This window comes from Pleurodeles waltl, chromosome 3_1 (assembly GCF_031143425.1).
Source record: "Pleurodeles waltl isolate 20211129_DDA chromosome 3_1, aPleWal1.hap1.20221129, whole genome shotgun sequence".
Classification (NCBI taxonomy): Eukaryota; Metazoa; Chordata; class Amphibia; order Caudata; family Salamandridae; genus Pleurodeles; species Pleurodeles waltl.
In genome coordinates this window covers 1,961,099,775-1,961,123,838 of record NC_090440.1, presented here as the reverse complement: position 1 = coordinate 1,961,123,838, position 24,064 = coordinate 1,961,099,775, and the positions used below count along the sequence as shown (strand labels likewise).

Here is a 24,064-nt window from a genome sequence, read left to right as displayed (position 1 = left end):
AAAGCAGGATAAATCACTTTACCCTTCTGCACCTCCTCTGCCTTATCTGCCAAAACTGAAAGTGCTGATATGGGCTAAATGCACGTTTATAAGAAAGATAAATACAAAGACTAATGACAAATAACAGAACCAGTGCTGCTCTGTGTAAGAGCCAGAATGTCTTCATGTGCTCGCTGTTTCGATATCTATTTGTCTAATAATATTAGCGGGTGTGCTTCTTGGAGCATTTAAAGCCCTCTGCTGCAGAGCAAGTTATGTTCATATCCTGAACAATGGACTACTTCGACCCTAAGCACTTGCTGGCTGCTGTCAATCTGAAAATTAAGTAACATATGTAAATAACTCAAGTATCATACCTGCAAAGAAGTACACTGAGGGACAGATTTTCTAGAGTGTCACCCAAAGCAGCACAGCAACCAAAAATGTGTGACAGGGAGAGAGCATGAGAGGGCCATAATTATGGAAATATGTCACTCTCCTCCCTTCTCCCTAGCACCGGTGCAGAATTTTGCTGCCGAGCATTACGCACACACCTGTGTGCCATAGTGCAAGGGTGTGTGCGTGAGTCTAGCATAGGTTTTGTACTTTGTATATGTGCTGTACAATGCAGCTCACAGGAAAAGTAAAAAAGAAAGGATATATGAAAACATTTCTCCTTTTAATGCCTGATTTCAAGTGGCATTCATTTTTTATGCAAATCTTTGTCTCACATTTTTGGTAGATAGGGTTTTGCATCAAACTCTATGGGTGGTTGCATGGAAACATCCATTTACTACATATGGAGCACCGCATTGATGCTAAGTAATGCAAAGCTTGTGTTACTGTCAGACTACGGTCCTGCGCAAAACACGTTTGGCACAGAAAAGTAAGTGAAAGAAACCCAGCGCAAACTATTAGTAAAACTGTCCCTTACTGACTTAGGTGGAGCCTGAGCAAGCGGTACGGAAAAGGAAGTAGGGTTGGGATTAAGGGCCTGATATAAAGTTTGGCAGACAAATTACTCCATGACAAACATGACAGATATCTTGACTGCCTTATTACAATACATTATATTCAGCGGCACTTGTAATTCAGCGCACAGAATATCGGTCTCGTTAGTGACAGAGTAACCCGTCCGCCAAACTCTCTATCAGGCCTTGGAATGCTCATGCATATACATAGGACTGCTCACGACCCTGCTCCATCAGCCTTTCACAGGTACTTTAATATTGGGATATTATATTTCTTGTATTCTTTCTAGGCTAACATTCCTCTCTTTGGAAGATGCGAGCTAGTGACTAACGCCCAGATTTTCTGCGTTTTCGCAGGCAGTTGCAAGACTCAAACCAGAGCAAACATCCGCCCCAATTACCTCTACAACGCAAAATATATTTTGCACTGAAAAGTTGATGCAAGCGCAATACCAAATAGGTTTCATCCCGTGGCACCAAACCCCTGATGGTGGATATAAAGGAAATGTAAAGGAGCGGAAACAGCGCAAACATCCCTAGGATTTTAGGATTAAGTATCATAACCTAGAGCCAAATAAAACCACGCACAGGCAATAAACAGGTATAATACTATGTAATATTCCCTTAGATTACATGTCGTTTGTTTAAATCTACACATTTCGCGTACCGTTGTCATTGTGTAGTGGCTATTTGCATTGAAAGGTGTACTTCATGTACAGGACCCTGCTGCCGGACTTTTTTCCCTGCTGTGATGCATGCACTACATGCACAAAAACGGCATTTTATGCCGGTGCACTGCCAATGACATAAACTGTGCATGACTCTCAAATTATGGCACTGCGCAATCTTTTATCATGCATGGAATGCAGCATTGCATGTTGTCGTGCAGCACTGCGCTGTCTGGCAATTAGTAAATCTAGCCTTAAACTAGGAACTGTGGTCTAATCTGGGTCCAAATCTCTTTGCAATATTAATTGACTGTACATTTATATTTTGTTCAGTGGTTACTTTTCTGACATTGACAGGAGCTTGTTACTGACCCAAGAAACGTAGTGAAAACCACTAAATGAAAGCACTGTAATAAAAATACACTATGTTCTGTTATGCTATGTTATGTTAAGTACTTTGGTGCAGGGCTGACTATATGACTCGGAGGAAGTTATGTGGGTTAAACTAATACTCAGTTATGGCTGCGGTGTCCAAAACATTTGTTCCTTTACTTCCTGGGTAGCTTATCTACATCCATGTTGTCCTTCAGTCCCCTGGTCTGGAATGGTCTAGTCCCTCCCAGACTTCCTGCCCTGTGCCTGGGACGGAAATTAGTTTCTAGTGGCTTTGTTGTGGCTGGGAGTTCTCACGAAATGACATATCCGTGTTCCTTAGCCAAAACTAAGACATCTCTGAGATGACATCTCCTTAAAGAAGGACAATATAATGTTAGCCCCCCTCTCCTCACCTGAGAAAACCTCTTGGTGTCTACCCACACATCTGTCTTACAAACTCAGATTTTGATCAGTCAGCGTTGCTCCTCCCACTGCTGAGGATAGTGTGATGTTCATGTCTGAATAATTGGAATATGGTCTACTGCTCTCAGAATGGACGAGATACTCTGATCTGTATTTTCGTGGATCTCGGTAGGTGTGTTTTCTTGAACTTGGTATGACTATTGGTTCTGTTGGTCTGGGCGATTGTGCTGATATGCATCAAGTGATTTCCTAGAGGAAAGTTGTCTTGACTATGGTACAAAAGCTGATACAGTTGATTCAACAAACTGTGATGAGATGCTTCTTGAGTCCAAACGCTTATTTAGCTATCTCCCATTAGCTGTTCTCAGATGCTGTTCCACCCTGTGGTGTTTTTTCGGATTAGGAAATCTTGCTCAAGTCTGAAAGTCCCACATTGTTTCTCACCCTGGTTTGAAGAGTGCTGTTTATGTAATTAATGGGAATCTGTTGTTTTGTCAATTTGTGTAATGTGTATCTGTTCTCCTTACCACCCTTGTGTGATTGATTATGATCTCAGTGTGCTTTCCCATTTGCTTAGTTTTTGTTGGGTGCATACGTGTCTTGGTTTCGGGGTGTGGCTATAATGACAAATTCTCAATGGTTTCTGGTGTCTTTCTTGATCTGCTATTGTACGTTGCACTTTTATAGAAGGTGCTACTATTAGACACCTCCTCAGTGGTGTCTGTAAGGGTGAACGTCCCCTGTGACACAAAATACCTTAGTGTTCCCGCAGCTCAACTGGCCTCTTTCCAGTATGACCAGTTCTCTGTATTGCTCTCTTCTGATGTATGTGTTGGACGATGCCACTGGGTGTTAAGTCTTTGGCTGTAATGTCTAAGAGCTGGCTGATCTTTGTTCCGAGTTCCCTTTGTCTTCAATCCCCTTTCCTTCCCTCTCAGTCTCCTGTATCTTTGTCGATGGGGTGAGAGGCTTTTTTTGTTTTTATCAATGTTTTGAGGTGTGATTGTTTGACTTAGACGGCTCTTCTGCTTTTGCCGTCTTGAGGATTTCCCTTGAGGAGAGCGTTTTTCTCAAGGAACTTGTGTTGTGTATTTGATTTCAGTCAACCCTCAATGATTTGCAGTCCAATGACTTCTTAGTTCGTGAATATGTTAAAAGAGCATTGTTTGGACCAGGGTTTCTAGCCTTGCAATAAAAGCAACTAAAGATTTGCCTGCCTTCTGTTGTTCTGGTGTGCTTAGTTGAAAACATGATATTCGTGGTCCACATTCTTTTTAGGGTGGAAATGTGCTACTTTGCATGTCTCCATCTTTCATGTCTCCATATTTGAGTTATTTGTTGTGGTGCTCATATTTTTGGGGACCAGCACTTATTTGGTTGCATCATATATGTCCCGAGTGCAAGAGAGGGAAAAAATACAGACCAATAAGACAAAGGAATAGAAAGACAGCAAGGCTGTCATTAAGGGAGAAAGCAGGAACCTGCAAGAGTGAGAAAAAGGAGCAGGGAGTATCTGGGAGTGGATTAAAGACTAAAGAGCCTTGGTATGTGGTGCGCCAGCATTTAATTGCAGTGGCTGCTGGCTTTTGACCAGAGTTTCCGGCACTCTGTCATTCACAAATTAAGCACAAGGAGCCTGCATACCCCCCTAATTTGATCAGAAGCTGACATATTCGTTTTTCTCACATTTCTCCTGCAACTTGAAGAAAGCTACCAGTGACACCAGCCACCATTTCAATCTGGGTCTGACATTCTGTATATTGGTCTCTGTGACTGGGGGTAGTACTTTGCAGTATGGAGTGAAATTTCAGGACATTTGCCTTCAGGCATAGTGGCTAGTTTGGGACACTCTTGCAGAGCCAAAGCATTTTTAATTCAGTGCATAGTTTGAAGAAGAAGAGTAAGTGTTGGTGCCCAAAGATGTGTTCAGAAGTCCACTGCCCGCACACCTAATACCAAGGCTTCATAGCCTGGAATCCATCATGTGCCTCTTTAATCGACTACCAGACACTCCCTACCCCATTATCTCACTCTTGTAGGTTCTTGCTTTCTCCCTTTGAGGCATTTTCTCCATCGTCCTTCTTTCCCCTTCGTATGTTTTTCCTGTCTTTCTCTCTGGAAATGTCCAGTCCCCAAAAATGAGTGGCAGTGGGCCCCACTGGAAACCACTGGCTCAAAGCAAGCCCTGCTTTCAATTCAGATTGCTTTGGTTTTGACACGGCCTGTCTGCAATTGTTGTATTGAAGTGGTCCCTGGCAATTTCCTAAAGTGGTGGGGCGTAATGCTTGCCTTGAATCCCAGAGAATGATCGAAGCAATGAGCCCATTCTCTTCTAACAGGATCCCTGACAAAATATTCAAGAAACTGTATCCTCTAAATAATGAAGTACATCAATGGTGTACCAAGTCAATGAAGACAGCCAGGAGATAACCATGTGTGATTTCAAAATATATATTGGGTATTCTTATATGTCAGCAATTATCTGCATTGTGCCAGGGCCAACATTTTGACATAGATGCACACATGCCACAGGTGCACCTTATGCCAACAATTATATACAATATACCATGCCTTTCCTATCATGTTATTGTTCTACTTCTGGGGGACCTTGCCTCCACCCATAGACCCTGATTACAAGTTAAGGAATTATCTCACCCCTGATACATAACAATACCACAGGGTGCGTTATTTTATTAGGTGCGATAAATAACACCTATTACAAGTCAATGGGGAATAACATGCACATTTTGTTGTTTAATGCACCAAAATCTGCATGATACAATAAATGAATGTTTTCCTTTGTTAAATTTCAGCAAGTTTGACCTGTTCAAATTTAACAAAGGTTGAGTTATTTAACGCCTCTAATAAAACCAAACTTGTAATTCCAATGCATGCATAAACAGGAGTTTACTCATGGATTGACATTTTACGAGCAACTCATACTCAGGCCCTCATCGCTATCCCACTCTATGCTTCGCCCCACATTTCCTGTCCAGTGCTTGGGGCAGGAAGTGGTGTTCATTTTCATAGCTCTGGATCTTGGAGGACTTTGCCCTGCAGGGTCCTAGTGTCCTAACAACATGACATTATATGCATTAAAATGTGTGTCACCACAATGAAAACCATAAGTGGCTTTGTAAAACAAAACGGCGGTATTTTGGTGATATCATTGCAGAAATACAATTTTTCAGGAACGCGGTAGAACATCCCAATTATGAGTTCCACCACCTCTGTGCAATAATTGTAATAGTAACTCGGATACATAGCTCTGTTTGCGCCAGAATTGAGACTACTGGCTCATTTGGAATGAGGCCCTGAGTGGCTAAACCAAGAACACATAGGCAGGTCTGCTCTTCTACTTTTGCGTGTACATTTTTCATTTTTGTGAAGCCTGATTGACATAAGCAGCCGATTCTTGTCCTGAAAGATTTTGATGCTGATATTCTTTGTTCAAGCTTATACTTTGCTTTGCCACCTCCATTCCCAGTATCTCGGAATACACTATTTGGGAGTAAACCAAATCATATCACATTTAGGTGGAACACGCGTCACGTTTTATATTTGCGCAGAGCACTACTAAATAGGGTTAGTTATTTAATCATTACCTAAATGTTTGTGAGAATCCCTCACTTACGGTATATATAAGTATAATATGTTCCTTCCTCTCAAGATCCAAGTGAATCTTTCTGTGACTGAATCAAAACACAGACTTAAGTGTCATCATTTTTCTGAGGATTCAGTGTCTTTCCCTTCCCAGGTCAGCAGGTAGGCCCAATGCTCTGATTTAGAATTGGGCAGATGCTCTACATCTGCCAAAAAGCAGTAGATGGAGAATGCAGTGCATCTACCATAAAGCAGAAGGGACCCATCCACCCTGTTCAGAGTACAAACGCACATATGCACTCTGAATAGGGTGGATGAGGCGTCCGCTGGCGTTTGGTGATGGCACACATCATGCTGCACTGTTGGGCCTGGATTCACAGACTATAACTTGCACCCTTGCCACGTACTGCTTCTACCCCCTCATATTACATTACTCATGACATGTTCAATCACTGCATTGATAACATTCTTAATGACTTCTAAAATGACATTTATAACAACACTGTGCATGGTGTGTCACAAGTTATAGTTACTCTAGGGCACAAGTTATAGTTACTTGAGATAACTATAACTTGCGAATTTCAGTGGTTTTGGTCATTTAAAATGGTACGTTTTAAGTGACATTTTGACCCAACTATAACATTCCCTTAACCTTTTTGTTTTATTCTGTGTGTGTGTGTGTGTGTGCGTGTATATATAAATATATATATATATATATATATATATATATATATATGTATATATATATATATATATTAATATATATATATATTCACTGAAAAAAACAAAGGTTACATAGACGTTATAGTTAGGCTCACATTTCACTCGTGAAAAAACTGTGAAATTTAGCAGTTATAGTTACCTAAGCTAACTATAACTTGGGTCCCTGTAATGCACTGCTTATGACCTCACATATTACATCACTCATGACATGGTCAGAGACATCATGCATGACATCACTGATGACATCTCAAATGACAACACTGATGACATCATCCAGTGAATGTGAGTGTTTTCTAACAGTTTGAGTATTAAGCAAATATACCAAGGTACTACAAAAGGTAAAATAGTATATTTTCTGTACTACTAATGAGTGATACTATTTATTAACATATAATATGTGAGTGGCTGTGTGCTGGTGTATATCCGTGTGTGAGTGGGTGTCTGAGTGCCCTTATGGATGTGTGAGTGCCTGTATGGGTGTATACGTAGGTATGTGAGTAGCTGTGTGGGTGGGTGAGTGAGTGCCTGTGTGAGTGACTGGGTGAGTCAATGGCAATATGGGTGAATGAGTGGGTGTATGAGTAACTGTATGCATAAGTGAGAGGCTGTGTCAGTGACTGTATGGTAGAGTGAGTGAATGTGTGAGTAGCTGTATCAGTGAGTGAGTGGCTGTATGTGTGAGATAGTGTCTCTGTCAGTGACTGTATCTGAGTCAGTGGGTGTGTGAGTGGTTGTATAAGTGTATGAGTGGCTGAGAGAGTGGCTGTTTGGGTGAATGAGTGGGTGTGTCAATTGTATGTGTGAGTGGTGAGTGGCTTTGTCAGTGACTGTATGGCTGAGTGTGTGGTTGTGTGAGTGGTTGTATGGGTGAGTGGGTGGATGTATCAGTGGCTGTGTGAGTCTGTAAGTGGGTATGTGAGTGGTTGTATGGTGTATGAGTGTGTGAGTGGCTGTATGGGTCTGTAACTAGGTGTGTGAGTAGCTGCATGGGTCTCTGAATAGATGAGTGAGTGGTTGTGTCAGTGGCTGTGAATGAGTGGGTGGGTGTCAGTACCTTTATGGGCATGTGAATGGGATGTGAGTATTTGTGAGTGTATGTATGTCAGCTTGTATGGGGGTGTGAGTGGTTGTGTGGCTGATGGTCAGTGATGTCATCAGTGTTATTTGAGGTGTCATCAGTGATTTCACTGACCATGTCATGAGTGATGTAATATGTGAGGTCATAGGCAGTGCATTATGGGGGTGCAAGTTATAGTTAGCTCAGGTAACTATAACTGCAGAATTTTACTGGTTTTGTACAGTGAAATGTGAGCTTCACTATAACGTCTCTGTAGCTTTTGTTTTTTTCAGTGAATTTCTAAGTTTTTTTAAAGTCTATTTCCTAACTATAACGTCCCTGTAACTTTTGTTTTTTTTCAGTGAATTATAAAGGGTTTCTTTTAATTATATTTAGAGCGCCGGTTTTATGGTATTTTTTTTTTTTACATTTCCGTCTGTATTTATCCATGTTATTTTTTGCAAATTTTATCTGTATTTATCCGTATTTATTTTAGGTATTGTGGAAAAATTAAGTCGAAACTTGTATATTTCCATATTTATTTAACCAAAAATGTACATTCTTATTTGAATGTCTGCCAGTTTTCAATTATATAAGATCTGTAAATGATAAATCAATACACATTTAGGAGAATATGGAATTTTTAGTATCAACCTTATGTATACATACTGCTCTTTAAGCATTGTTATGAAACTGTCTATTTTTTTTAATCTAACCTTTTTACCTGTATGGGTCTAATAGTCATGACTGACTGTATTTAGAACTGCTCAGAAAAGATCCTGATTTCCATTTCTATCCATATTTAAAAATAAATGCAGACAGGAATATAAATGGCTTTCGGTCTGTATTTATCTGTAAAAATCACTAAAAACGGAAAACAGAGAGCCTTAATTACATTTCATAACTATAGCTTTCCTGTCACCTTTGTTTTATTCATTTTATGGTTATTTACATTTTATTTCTTAACTATAACGCCCCTGTAACTTTTGATTTTTTTAATGAATTTAAATTGTATTTTGTAACTATAATTTGTATGGTTTCAAAATGGGTGTATGAGTGCTTATATAGGTTGGTAAGTGGATGTATGAGTAGGTGTATGGATCTGTCAGTGAGTGAGATGTTTTGTAGGTCTATGAATGGGTGCATAAGTCTCTAAGTAGGTAGGTGAATGAGTGCATGAGTCTGTCAGTGGGTGTGTATGTGGGTGCATGGGTCTGTGAGGGGTGCGTCAGTGTCTCAGTGGCTATGTGAGTGGGTGCATCAGCATATGAGTGGATGTGTGAATGGATGCATGAGGGTCTGAGAGTTGGTGCGTGAGTGTCTGAGTGGGTCTGTGAGTGGGTGCATCAGTGTCTGAGTGGGTCTGTGAGTGGGTGCACGAGGGTCTGAGTGGGTTGGTGAGTGGGTGTGTGAGGGTCTGAGTGGGTCTGTGAGTAGGTGTGTCAGTGTCTCAGTGGATCTGTGACTGGGTGCGTAAGTGTCTGGGTCTGTAAGTGGGTGTTTGAGTGTCTGAGTTGGTCTGTGAGTGAGTACACAAGGGTCTGAGTGGGTCTGTGAGTGGGAGCATGAGGGTCTGAGTGCTACTATGAGTGAATGAATTATTGTATGAATGACTCTGTGAATGTTTTTTTGTTGTTGCCGATATTCGTGAATTCAACATTACAAGAGGGGGCCACGCTGACATACTAAGGAATATCGCACTTCATGGAAAAAAAAATCTTCATGTGTTAGAAATGGGGTTTCTGGTTCGCTATGGTATGCACCTCAACCAGGCAGAACTTACCCACTCTAGTCAGGGCAAGGGAGTTACACGTCCAAGATAACCCCTGCTCACCCCCTTGGTAGCTTGGCACGAGCAGTCAGGCTTAACCCGGAGGCAATGTGTAAAGCGTTTGCGCAACACACACAACACATGTGACGCAATATCCCCACCACAAAGGAAACACAACACCAGATTATACGAAAATATACTGTATTGTACACAACGCAATTATCAGACCAAACATCACATAACAGTACTATCCTGCTACCTTAGCAGTTGTCAGAACGTTACACATTAGTTACTCTGCAAACTAGCAGTAGTCACACATGTGTCACAGGTTACTCAGTATTCTGCAACATAAGCAGTAGTCAGGAAACACGTTATCACATCAGAACACTTGTCATAAGAATATCATAAAATGCCCATAGTAGGAACATTAGAAAACATATGGCAAGTTAGAAAATACATATCAGCATGTCATGCCCATAAAAGGAACATCTGCATATGCACACAAAAACATCATAAAACAGGTAGGCAATATATAATGCAATAAAGTCTCTAATAAGAACTCCTGATATATATTGTCCCTTTAAAATACCTGGTGGATGATAAAGAGGCACTTTCAGTGCCTAGAATGATCAATGGGGCCCCCGGCGCTCTTCTGCGCAAATCGGGGGCCTCTGGCGTCCCTGGAGGAGAGGAGGGCGGCACGCACCTCCCCTGTACCATGGACGGGCCCCTCTGGGGACCGTGATAACTGGGGGCCCCCCTAGGCCTCCACCGGCCCTCTCGAGGGGGGGACCCAGGTCAGGGAAATCTTTAAGGGGGGGGGCGCTATGCACCCTCTCCGAATTGAAAGCGGGCCCCTCCAGGGACCCGCAAACTCCTGGGGTCTCCCCGGGCCTCCACCGACCCTTACTAGGGGGGAGACCCCCAAACAGTGCCACTGGCCCACGAGGGGGGCCCAAAAGAGATCCCGTGGCGCGGGAAAGCCTCCGATGAGGCTGCCGCCCCGCCCGCACGCTCCAAGAGAGTCCTCCGGGGGTTGAGCAGGCGAGGGAGAGGCGGCGTCCTCTCCCTCATGCTCCAATCTCACTCTGGCCCAAGACAGGGCCTTCCGGTGCCCCGGGGGAGCTCTAACGAGCGGTCCCTACCCCGGGGGCACCGCTAGGAGCACACTTGCTCCAGATTCCTCAGCTTTGTTGGTGTGTCCCGGGGGCACTGAGATGAGCGCGATCCTCGCGCTCCGAAATAATTAAAAAACCCGGCTGCGGCGGTGAACTTGGCAGCAGGGGAGCGCTAGGGAAAAGTTAAAGCCCGGGCTGCGGCGGTGATCTTTCTGCAGTAGGTCAAGAAAGAGCGTGGTTCCCAAGCGCTGCAGACCCAGCTGTAGAGATCGTGGCAGGGGTCAGGGGCCACAGCACCTTGCCCCTGGGAACAATAAAGCAAGAAAAAGGTACAGGGCTGGTGGGCCCAGCTACAGGCCAGCACAATGGGTGCAGATGGTGGCAGTTCCTCCTAGTGACCAGGTAGGTCACAGGTCAGCACAGCAGCAGCAGTCCAAGGTGGTTTCCTGGTGAGTCCATTCATCAGAGTTCTGTGTCCAGTTTCAAATTCCAAGAGAGTTCAAATTGTGGGGAAAATTCCCCTGTACTTATAGTCCATTCTTACAGTGTTTTACGATGGTAGGGAGAGGACGTTCCAGCCAGTTACAACTGGTTCTGGGAGTGCCCCCTCTCTCCTTTCAGCACAGGCTCCAAACATCAGTGGGGGGTTAACGACCCTATTGTGTGAGGCCAGGGCACAGCCTTTACAAATGTAGGTGTGCCCCGCCTCTCCCTTCTCTCAGCCCAGGAAGACTATTCAGTATGCAGATGCACCTCTGTGACACCTCCACCCTCCCTGTGTACAGGCTGTCTGAAAAGTATGCACAAAGCCCCAACTGTCACTCTGCCCAGACGTGGATTGGAGTCAAGCTGCAAAACACCAGAGTCATAAGCACAGACAAATGCGCACTTTCTAGAAGTGGCATTTCTGTGATAGTAATAAAAAATACACCCACACCAGTAAGTAGTATTTATTATCACCATCACAACCATACCAAACACGCCTACGCTACCCCTCATAAATCAGACAATACCCCTTACACATAAGGCAGGGCATTTCTAATGCAACCCTATGAGAAGGCAGCACTCACAGCAGTGAGACACCAAGTTAGGCTGTTTGTCACTACTAGGACAGGCCATGCAATATGGCACATGTCCTGCCTTTCTACATACATGGCACCCAGCCCATAGGGCTAGCTAGGGCGTACCTTAGGGGTGACTTACATGTAGTAAAAGGGGAGTTCTGGGCCTGGCAAGTAAGTTTAGATGCCAGGTCCCTGTGACAGAAAACTGTCTACTATATAAGTCTACTTCAGTGTGTGGCGCAAGCAGCGCTGCATGCCCACTAGTAGTATTTAATTTACAGGCCCTGGGTATAGAGATACCACTGTACAAGGGACTTATAGGTAAATTAAATATGCCAATTGAGTATAAGCCAATCATACCAACTTTAGATGGGAGAGCACCTGCACTTTAGCACTGGTCAGCAGTGATAAAGTGCTCAGAGTCCTAGAGCCAACAGCGAGAGGTCAGAAAAACCAGGAGGAAGGAGGCAAAAAGACTGGGGATGACCCCGCGTAAGGCAAAAAGTCCAACAATAAGGTAATCATTTCACCCTCAAAGACCCCTATATCACACCCTTGGGGTCAGGGTACCTCCACCCAGACCCCTCATACAACTTTTCCTTTTATTTTTCAGCACCGGGGACCGTGTCCCGTTACCCTAAATGGCGGTCGCAACTTTCTGGTCATGTTGCACAATGTCAATCACAGCATTCCTGCTGACGCATGCATTCGCAAATATGTCGAAAATCGCTTTGAAAACATTGTGACAGATCCGTGGTCCTAGACATTATTTCCCCTTTATTATCTAAAAAACTATTGAACAAATTTACATCAAATATCCAAAAGTGTAATCTGCACACCGAACCCTACCTTTCTTCCAGATTTGGTGTAATTCCGTCCTGCAGTTCGAGCTGTAGTTGTGTTCAAAGCTCCTATGGGAATTACCATGGGAAACGCATGTTTTGTGACCCCCATTTTTCTTGGCTCCCGCTTGGCAAATCTCCCTGAAAACTTCTGTGCGCAACAAAAAGCACACATTTTTGGGAGAATGTTGCGAAGATTTGTTAAACAGTGCCAAAGATGTAGGCAAGTCAAAAAACACGTTTCCTACGGAAACATGGTCCTAACTATAACTACCTCCTGACGACTGCCAGTAGGTAATAGATAGATATAGATAAGTATTTAGATATGTTTGTGTATATATGTATGTATATACATATATATATATGTGTATATATATGTGTGTGTGTATATATATATATATATATATATATATATATATATATATATATATGTGTGTTCGGTGGCATGTGTAGCTGCAGATACACATGCTGTGCATTATCCTGCCATCTAGTGTTGGGCTCAGAGTGTTACAAGTTGTTTTTCTTCGAAGAAGTCTTTTCTAGTCACGGGACCAAGTGACTCCTCCCTTTCGGCTCCATTGCGCATGGGCATCGACTCCATCTTAGATTGTTTTCTTTCCGCCATTGGTTTCGGACGTGTTCCTCTTTGCTCCGTATTTCGAATCAGGAAAGTTAGCTAAAGTATCAAAAATTCGACGGTATTGTTATCGCTCTTTACCGGGTTAGTGTTAGTGTATCGGCACCGACATCAAAACCGCTTTGGCGGCCCTTCGGGGCTTCCAATCTTCACCGAGGCCTCGTCGGCCCGACCACACCTGTCACCCCAGACTAATGGACCGGACCCCCTTCCGTTTCTGTCCTAAGTGTCACGCAAAGTATCCTTATACAGACCAGCACCGGGTATGTAATCTGTGTTTGTCACCCGAACACAGAGAGGATACTTGCGAAGCTTGCCGAGCGTTTTGATCCAAAAAGACCTTGAGGGATCGACGCGCAAGAAGACTGCAAATGGCGTCGAAACTGAAAGAACAGCTCGGCGTCGAAGAGGAGGAAAGTATCTCTATCCAAGAGAAGGACTCTGATGAATCCGAAGGTGAACGACCCTCGACGGTGCAACGAATCGTCAGTAAACCTGCCCCATCCCAAACTCAGGGTCACACCAAAGCACTTAAGGCTATGGGGACGCCACTGCCAGCAGGCCATGGCTTAACCCACCGAAAGGAAGGTGACCAAACATCGTCACCGAAAAAGGGCAAGGAGTTGCCGAAGACTTTCGACTCCAGTCGAGATTCCGGAACCGAACGATTTCGACACCAAGTGATCGAATCGACAATACCCAAAAAGATCTCCTCAAAACCGAAAAAGTCAATAACAACCGAAAAAAGCGGCCGCAGAGCCGAAAAGAAGCTCTTATACAGAAGAGCAAGGACTTTCCAGCCAACTCAAAGAAAGACATCGATTCGAGCAAGAGTTAGGTATGGAAGAACCTGACCATACACAACGGAGGTTACATATCCAAAAAGAGACTGGCAAGATTCAGACCTTACCTCTACTCAAATCGAAAAGGAAGCTTGCATTTCAGGAAACAGAAATGCAACCAAAGGCAAAGGTGGTTAGAGACAAATCACCACCACCAATGGTCTCACCACAACCATCCCCACTGCACTCGCCACAATTGTCACCAGTGGGAACACCTATAATGCAGTCACCCACACATACTGGGATGACCCAGGATGATGCCGATGCATGGGATTTATATGATCCAACAGTATCGGATAAGAGCCCAGAATGTTATCCAACTAAGCCATCACCACCAGAAGACAGTACTGCATATACGCAGGTACTATCCAGGGCAGCTACGTTCCACAACGTAGCAATGCACACAGAGCCAGTGGAGGATGACTTCCTTTTTAACACTCTGGCATCCACCCACGCATCCTATCAGAGTCTGCCAATGCTCCCAGGCATGCTCAAGCACCCGCAGCAGGTCTTCCAGGAGCCTGTAAAGGGAAGAGCTATCACGCCTAGAGTTGAAAAAAAGTACAAGCCACCCCCAACAGATCCTGTGTTCATAACACAACAGCTTACACCGGACTCAGTGGTTGTAGGGGCAGCAAGGAAAAGAGCAAACTCTCAATCGTCCGGAGATGCTCCACCACCTGACAAAGAAAGTCGGAAATTCGACGCTGCAGGCAAGCGAGTGGCATCACAAGCAGCCAATCAATGGTGAATTGCGAATTCACAAGCCCTACTTTCACGCTACGACAGGGCACACTGGGACGAGATGCAAGACATCATACAGCACTTGCCCAAGGAACACCAGAAACGTGCCCAGCAAGTAGTGGAAGAGGGACAGGCCATATCTAACAACCAGATAAGGTCCGCACTAGACTCGGCAGACACGGCAGCACGAACTGTCAACATGGCTGTAACCATTCGCAGACATGCATGGCTGCAAAGTTCTGGATTCAAGCCAGAGATTCAACAAGCGGTGTTAAATATGCCGTTTAATCAACAGCAGTTGTTTGGGCCGGAAGTCGACACAGCCATTGAAAAAATGAAAAAAGACACGGACATGGCCAAAGCCATGGGCGCGCTCTATTCCCCACGAGTCAGAGGCACCTTTAGGAAACCACAATTCAGAGGGGGGTTTCAAAAACAAACATCAGAACCTTCCACCTCTCAAACCAGACCCAGCTATCAATCACAATACCAAAGGGGTCGGTTTCGTGGTTCCTATAGAGGACAATTCCCAAGAGGAAGGGCAAAATTCCAACCAACCAAACCAAGCCAGACCAAGCAGTGACTTCAATGTCACAACACCCCAACACTTGTCACCAGTAGGGGGGGGAGACTAACCACATACTACCAAAACTGGACACATATTACCACAGACGCATGGGTCCTATCAATTATCCAACATGGTTATTGCATAGAATTCACAACATTCCCTCCAGACGTGCCACCAAAACCGCACAGACTGTCTCAGCAACACTTAAACCTATTACAAATAGAGGTCCAAGCACTGCTACAAAAACAAGCAATAGAGCTCGTACCCAATCACCATAAGAAACAGGCGTCTACTCACTATATTTCCTGATTCCAAAAAAGGACAAAACGTTAAGACCTATCTTAGATCTCAGAACACTGAATCTCTTCATCAAATCAGATCATTTCCACATGGTAACACTTCAAGACGTAGTTCCCTTACTAAAAAAGGAGGAATACATGACAACATTGGATCTCAAGGATGCGTATTTCCACATACCCATCCATCCTTCTCACAGAAAATACCTAAGGTTTGTAATGCAAGGCATACACTATCAATTCAAAGTGCTACCGTTCGGGATAACAACAGCCCCCAGAGTATTCCCGAAATGCCTAGCAGTAGTAGCCGCTCACATAAGGAGACAGCACATGCACGTATTCCCATATTTGGATGACTGGCTAATAAAAACCAACACTGAACAACAATGTCATTTTCACACGCAATACGTCATAGAAACTCTACACAAACTAGAGTTCTCTATAAACAACCAAAAATCACATCTGCAACCATCCCAAATGCAACAATACTTGGGAGCAACACTCAACACACAAAGGGCAATTGCCACTCCAAGTCCACAAAGAGTTCAATCGTTCCAAAATGTAAGATCAAGCATACAACCAAACAAACACTACACGGTAAAGTTTGTAATGAAACTACCAGGCATGATGTCCTCATGCATAGCCATTGTTCCAAATGCAAGATTGCACATGCGGCCCTTACAACAGTGCCTAGTAAGACAATAGACGCAAGCACAGGGTCAACTTCAAGATCTAGTGTTGATAGACCGCCAAACACACTCCTCGCTTCAATGGTGGAACCCTATAAATTGAAACAAAGGGCGGCCATTCCAAGACCCAGGGGCATATTTATACTCCGTTTGCGCCGGAATTGCGTCGTTTTTTGGGACGCAATTCCGACGCAAAACTAACTCCATATTTATACTTTGGCGTTAGACGCGTCTAGCGCCAAAGTCAATGGAGTTAGCGTCATTTTTTAGTGTGGACACCTACTTTGCGTTAATTATATGCAAGGTAGGCGTTCCCGTCTAAAAAATCGACTCCGAGGCATGTGTGTCGGATTTATACTCCCGGGCAAAATTCACACCCGGGAGTGGGCGGGTCAAAAAAAATGACGTACGGCCGCTTTTGCGCCGTTTCTTAGCGCCTGCAAAAGGCAGGCGTTAAGGGACCTGTGGGCTCTGAAGGAGACCAGAGGTGCCCTCCCATGCTCCCAGGGACACCCCCTGTCACCCTTGCCCACCCCAGGAGGACACCCAAGGCTGGAGGGACCCATCCCAGGGACATTAAGGTAAGTTCAGGTATGTCATTTTTTTTTTTTTTTTGTGGCATAGGGGGGCCTGATTTGTGCCCCCCTACATGCCACTATGCCCAATGACCATGCCCAGGGGACAGAAGTCCCCTGGGCATGGCCATTGGGCAAGGGGGCATGACTCCTGTCTTTGCTAAGACAGGAGTCATTTCTATGGGGGTTGGGAGTGAAAAAAAATGGCACAAATCGGGTTGAGGCGAAAAAATTGCCTCAACCTGACTTGCCCCATTTCTTGACGCCCAAGCCCCATATCCCCCTACGCCGGCGCTGCCTGGTGTACGTCATTTTTTTTAACGCACACCAGACGGCGCCGGCGGCTAACGTCATTCAATAAATACGGCGCCCGCATGGCGCTTCAGAATGGCGTTAGCCAGCGCTAATTTTTTTGACGCAAAACTGCCTTAGCGCAGTTTTGCGTCAAAAAGTATAAATATGGGCCCCAGTGCCTCAAGCTATTATCACATCAGATGCTTCCATGGTTGGGTGGAGAGCACACCTCAACAATCACAGCATACAGGGTCAATGGGACAATCAACAAAAACTACTTCACTTAAATCACTTGGAACTGCTAGCAGTATTTCTAGCATTAAAAGCGTTTCAACCACTAGTAGCCCACAAGCACATTCTTGTCAAAACAGACAACATGACAACAATGTACTATCTCAACAAACAAGGGGGGACACACTCGACACAACTGTGTCTCTTAGCACAAAAGATTTGGCATTGGGCAATTCACAACCACATTTGCCTAATAGCACAATACATACCAGGCATTCAGAATCAGTTAGCCGACAATCTCAGTTGGGATTACCAGCAAACTCACGAATGGGAAATACATCCCCAGATCCTACAGGATCACTTCCACCACTGGGGAACACCAAACTTAGACCTATTCGCAACAAAAGAAACCGCAAAATGCCAAAACTTCGCGTCCAGGTACCGACACCCTCAGTCCAAGGGCAATGCTCTATGGATCAGTTGGTCAGGGATATTTGCTTACGCTTTTCCCCCTCTCCCACTCATTCCTTATCTGGTCAACAAACTAAGTCAAAACAAACTCAAACTAATATTCATAGCACCAACCTGGGCTCGCCAACCGTCAACTGTGGTACACAACACTGTTGGACTTATCAGTAGTACCCCACATAAAACTACCAAACAGACCAGATCTGTTAACACAACACATCAGACACCCGAATCCAGCATCGCTCAATCTACCAATCTGGCTCCTGAAGTCTTAGAATTCGGACATTTAAATCTTACACAAGAGTGTATGGAGGTCATTAAACAAGTGAGAAAACCTACAACAAGACATTGTTACGCAAACAAGTTTAAAAGATTCGTTTGCTACTGCCACACTAATCAAATTCAACCACTACATGCCTCCACAAAGGACATTGTAAGCTATTTATTACACTTACAAAAGTCTAATCTAGAATTCTCTTCCATTAAAATCCATCTCACTGCAATATTTGCCTATCTGCAGATGACACATACAACATCACTTTTTAGAATCCCAGTCATTAAAGCATTTATGGCGGGACTAAAAAGAATCATACCCCCAAGGACACCACCAGTACCTTCGTGGAACCTTTATATTGTATTAACACGACTCATGGGCCCACCATTCGAACCCATGCATTCTTGTCAAATGCAATATCTGACTTGGAAAGTAGCATTTCTAATAGCTATCACATCACTTAGAAGAGTAAGTGAAATACAAGCATTTACTATTCAAGAACCCTTTATACAAATACATAAACATAAAGTGGTTCTCCGTACCAATCCAAAATTCTTACCAAAGGTCATAGCACCATTCCACCTAAACCAAACTGTGGAACTCCCAGTCTTCTTTCCGCAACCAGACTCAGTAGCTGAAAGGGCCTTGCATACATTAGACATAAAAAGAGCACTAATGTATTACATTGACAGAATGAAACAATTTTGTAAAACAAAACAATTGTTTGTAGCTTTCCAAAAACCTCATGCAGGTAATCCTATATCCAAACAATGCATTGCCAGATGGATAGTTAAATGTATTCAAACTTGCTATATTAAAGCAAAATGAGAATGACCTATTACACCAAGAGCACATTCCACTAGAAAGAAAGGCGCCACAATGGCTTTTCTTGGAAATATACCTATGACAGATATTTGTAAGGCAGCCACCTGGTCTACGCCTCACACATTTACTAAGCATTACTGTGTAGATGTGTTAGCAACACAACAAGCCACAGTAGGACAGGCCGTATTAAGAACATTATTTCAGACAACTTCAACTCCTACAGGCTAAACCACCGCTTTTTGGGGAGATTACAGCTTGATAGTCTATGCACAGCATGTGTATCTGCAGCTACACATGCCACCGAACGGAAAATGTCACTTACCCAGTGTACATCTGTTCGTGGCATGAGACGCTGCAGATTCACATGTGCCCTCCCACCTCCCCGGTAGCCTGGAGCCGTTTTTAGTTGCATGAAAATTGTAAATATGTAAATAAATATTATTTTAATAAACATTAGGTACATACATTACTACTCCATTGCATGTGCACCTCTGGTATACTCACAACTCCTACCTCACCCTCTGCGGGGAAAACAATCTAAGATGGAGTTGACGCCCATGCGCAATGGAGCCGAAAGGGAGGAGTCACTTGGTCCCGTGACTCGAAAAGACTTCTTTGAAGAAAAATAACTTGTAACACTCCGAGCTCAACACTAGATGGCAGGATAATGCACAGCATGTGAATCTGCAGCGTCTCATGCCACGAACAGATGTACACTGGGTAAGTGACATTTTCCATATATATATATATATATATATATATATATATATATATATGTGTATATATATATATATATATATATATATATATATATATATATATATAATGTTATTGAGCAATTTAATTTAAAAAAAAATGAAAAAATAAATTACAGTTTCTGTTACAAGTATTTTAATTAATTAAATATAGAACTTTTAAGCAAGTCTGCTACTAAATAAATAGAAATAATGTAAGAGTGAGTATTTTTTAAACAATTGTTTAAAATGTAATATTTATAAATTACATGAATATATTTAAGTAATTGTGTCATTTTCTACACATTTGATTTGATAAGTCAGTGTGCTGATACATTTTATTTTATTAGTTGCAGGGTAACATTAAGTATGTTAAATTATTTTACATTCTGATTCACATTAAAATATTTTTATTTTTTTAAATAATGAAGAGGTTCCATTCCCTCATTTGACGAGAAAGAGGACACACCTAGGTATAAGTCTCTACTCAGAAATGGCGAATAGCAAAACAAATCTGAAGACTTACACTTGGACGCCTTTCACTTATACACAGTGGCGTAACAATGGCACCCCAGCTCCAGAGTGGCACCTACAGCACAGTACCCTGGCCTGAGAGCTCCTGAGCAAGTTCGGAGGGGAGCCTCCATGTACTGTTGCAGGAGTGCCCCCTCAAGTTTTGTTACGCTACTCCTTATTCACATGTATATTTGCCTTTGTGAATCATGTCCTTAGTGTTGTATGAAATTCTGTGATGATGCATGTAACTTATATATCAATACCTCACACATCACTGCATTCTCTTGTTCAGCCACGTGAGGCAGAAGCAGCACTGAAGACACACGGGCCAGTGTTGTCCATTCAAGAGTTCCAGGCTGTGATCAACAAGCACTTCTTCAGAGACCTTTACAGCCTGCTAAATAAAGAGGACATGAGCCCCCTCATTATCCACGATCCCACGCAAGGTGAGATTTCCTGTTGGTATAAAGCTCTGAATTGGCTGTAAGGCAAAGCAACACAATAAATTAATAGAGAACATGAGGCATGGGCACACCTTGCAAAACAATGCCATGAAAAGTGAGTTTCTGGGTACAGCAAGATGTATTTCCGCCCTTTGTAAAATACATAATTCTGAACAAAAGTAATCCTGTCTCATGAGCACGAGGAGAAGCTAGTTGTAATCCATGATCCCTGGCAAGGAGAGTTCATCTGCATTGCAGAAGGTGACACAGCTCTTCTTAAAACACAGGATACTTTGCAAAGTTAGAGCTTCTGTACATCAAGAAGCGACACAGCCCCTCATAAAATACATAAAGCTTTGCAAGGTAAGCTGTCTTTTACATCAGTGAGTGGCACATCTCTTCATAAACATGATAATGTGCAAGAGAAGCGTCTATTTATAGAAAGGCATGAGGCGACTCCTTACGTTACCCATGCATGAAGATACCTTCTGTCTCTACGCTCAGCAAGAGGAGAGTCATAGCCTTATAAAGTTCACAAACCCCTGAAAGACGAGGTGCTGTGTCTTGTCACTAATAGAAGAAACCGCGACTCATAATTAATAAGTGATTGGATATCAGGTCTGCTAGCTATGCCGTAATGTGGGATACAGTCCATCATAACTAATATTTCTGTAGGCAAATAGGTGCTCAGGCAGCATAGCAAGTAAGCTCCAAAACTTAAAGTTTTGGTGCCATGCCCACCAAAGGTGACATTCTTCAACTCCAGGGCAAGAGGAGAGGTGAGGACCCCTCTCTGTCATGGCCTTTTCAACTCCTACAGCAGAAGGAGGTCATCAAAGGTGCTCCTACTTCAGACAGTAACAGTATCCAATGATGCTGCACGGGGGGAGGGAGACACTCTACAGCGGGAGCATGAGGTGGTTTCGTAATTTGATACCATGCAAATTAACACTCTGTAGCTCTGGAATGAAGGAAATGAGGCCCTAACAGGCTGTGATTCCACCAAAGGGTTTTCTTACATTGATTCCAAATTATCGGCTAGTTCTATATTATCATCTTTAGCTTGCACAGGGAAGAACAGATTTACTATTCTACCTCCATATCTACCTACTTTGACAATACAGTGCAAGTTGATTTATGTGCACGTCAGTATTAAAAACGTAACGTTTTGGTACCATGCCCACCAAAGGAGACATTCTTCAACTCCAAGGCGAAAGGAGAGGTAGACCCTCTCTTAGTATGACCCCATACATGAAGACATTCTCAGTCTGTCGTGGTGACAAGTGTGAGACTGGCAGAATATGAGCAATCATAAAATAGCATTCATTACATCTACAGCAAGGAGAGTGATAGCCTCACACAATATAATACTAATTGTTGGAAATGACAATCTTTCATTTGATATTCCCCCAGACTTTTGCCTTCGCTACCCTATTTTTTTGCTGAACTTGCTTCTGTTGGCAGTAGCACTCTGCACACTTTTCCCCTGCTAACGAGTGGTAAAGTGCTTATTCTCGTCCTTACAAACATGGTAGAATTGGTATACAGCTAAATGGCATATTTAATTTGCTTATAAGTCCCTAGTAAAAGGTACTACCTGTACCCAGGGTCTGTAGATTAAATGCTACAAAAGGGTTGCAGCACTCCTTGAAGCCACCCACTAAAGTAGGACTATAAAACATGCCTCAGTCCTGCCACTGCAGCCTGCAGTGTTGTTCTAAACTGCCCTTTCGACCTAGCTAATCAAACCTTTTACTAGGCCCACATCTTCCTTTTTAATACTCCCAAGGCACCTTTAAGGTAGGCACCTTAAGCTCATAGGACAGGGCGCATGGTATTTAAAATGTAGGAAATTTATATATTTAAAATGTATGATTTAAAAAGTAGGAAATGTATATTTAAAGTTGTCCTGGCAGTGAAGACCCCCAAAGTAATTTTTGACGGCAGCAAGGAAACTCTCCCATAGACTAACACTGGGCTACCTCATTACATTTAATAAGTGATAACTTCAGTTTGGGAACAGCTAGAGAAATACTTGTTCCACTCATTTGAATTACAATTTAAAATCCTCTTTAACAGTAATATCAGATTTTAGATTATTATTATGAAAATTCCACTTTCAGAAAGTTGGCATTTTTCTGCCTAAACCAAATCTGCATTTCTGCAAGTATCCACTGTTGCGTGATTGTTAATGGCTCTCTTGTTGTATGATGTGTATTCCTCCCAGGCAGGGACTAAAAGGCCTTGGGTGTGGGGAGGGTTTCCTTTTCTGGACACAGTTGCCTGGGAGGTTGTGCTCAGACCCTTTCTGAGCTTGAAAGGGTAGCTTGAAGGCTGTTCTTTGCCCCTTTCTAAATTCTGAAGATGCCTGGCTTGTCACTGGCAAATGCAGCTGACACCTGGGTCTGTCTGCTGTTTGTTTCCCTAGCTGGGCTGGAGCCAGACTCTGGAAAAGGAATAAACTGACCAGAACCCGATAAGATTAAACAAAGGGAGTGACAACCACCCACAGGCTGGCACTAGGTAAAAAAGTGCAACCCTCAGAACCTCTTCTCAGAACACTTCTGGACTTGTGAAGACAAAGAAGAAGGACTGCCCTGTTGCCTGACACCTGAAGGAAGTCTGGACCTGCTTGCCCTGAACCTAGGACCTCATAAGTGACTCCAAGAGTCAGTTGGCTGACCTCCTGTTAGAGCAACAGGGACATAACCAGGTTCCAGAGGTCCTTCCTGCTTTCCAGGTGAGCAGTACTGTCTGGACCTGACCTGGTACCAACTGCTAGCCTCTGTATGATTTAATCCGGACCCCCCCCCCAGTGCTGTCCTTAAGGTCCTGGACCCTTGGCTGGAGTCAGAGTGCTCTTCTCTGCTTAAGCAAAGGTTTCACTGGATCTGGCATGAAGCGATCAGGGCCCTGCAAAGCCACACCGCACAGATCCTGTCTGAAAGCTACTCTGGACACAATACAGAGTAATGTCAAGCCCCAAATAGCCGTGCAGTTCCTACTCAAAGTTTGCTTGGATCAACACCAAGCAATGCGAAGCACCACCAAGCCTCGCAGAGCAGATGATAGCTTCACTGGGTTTAATTACAAGCATCTCAGAGCTTCACAAAGCAACGTTTTGCTGACCACACATCAAGGACAAAAGGTACAACTCCAAGTGAACCTAACTCAGTCCTGTACCTGGCCTGTGCTCTATCGCATTGAGCTTGAACTTGTGACTTTGTCCAGGTTCGGTGTTACCAGATACCCTGCACTTCAGTCTTTTTGTGCTATTTTTACCTGAAACTGGAATAAGTCATACCTCTGGTTCTACTGATTGGATTTCTGCCAT

At 43.5% G+C, this 24,064-nt stretch overlaps 1 protein-coding gene across 1 annotated transcript in view; it reads left to right on the top strand.

The window, feature by feature from the left end:
• The window catches only part of LOC138285854 (uncharacterized), a 492,092-nt gene that overhangs the window by 358,834 nt on the left and 109,194 nt on the right, over positions 1 to 24,064 (top strand). Inside the window, exon 10 of the mRNA XM_069226328.1 lies at positions 20,580 to 20,733. Within this exon, the coding sequence (XP_069082429.1) occupies positions 20,580 to 20,733 (154 nt within the window). The remainder of the gene's footprint in view (positions 1 to 20,579; positions 20,734 to 24,064) is intronic.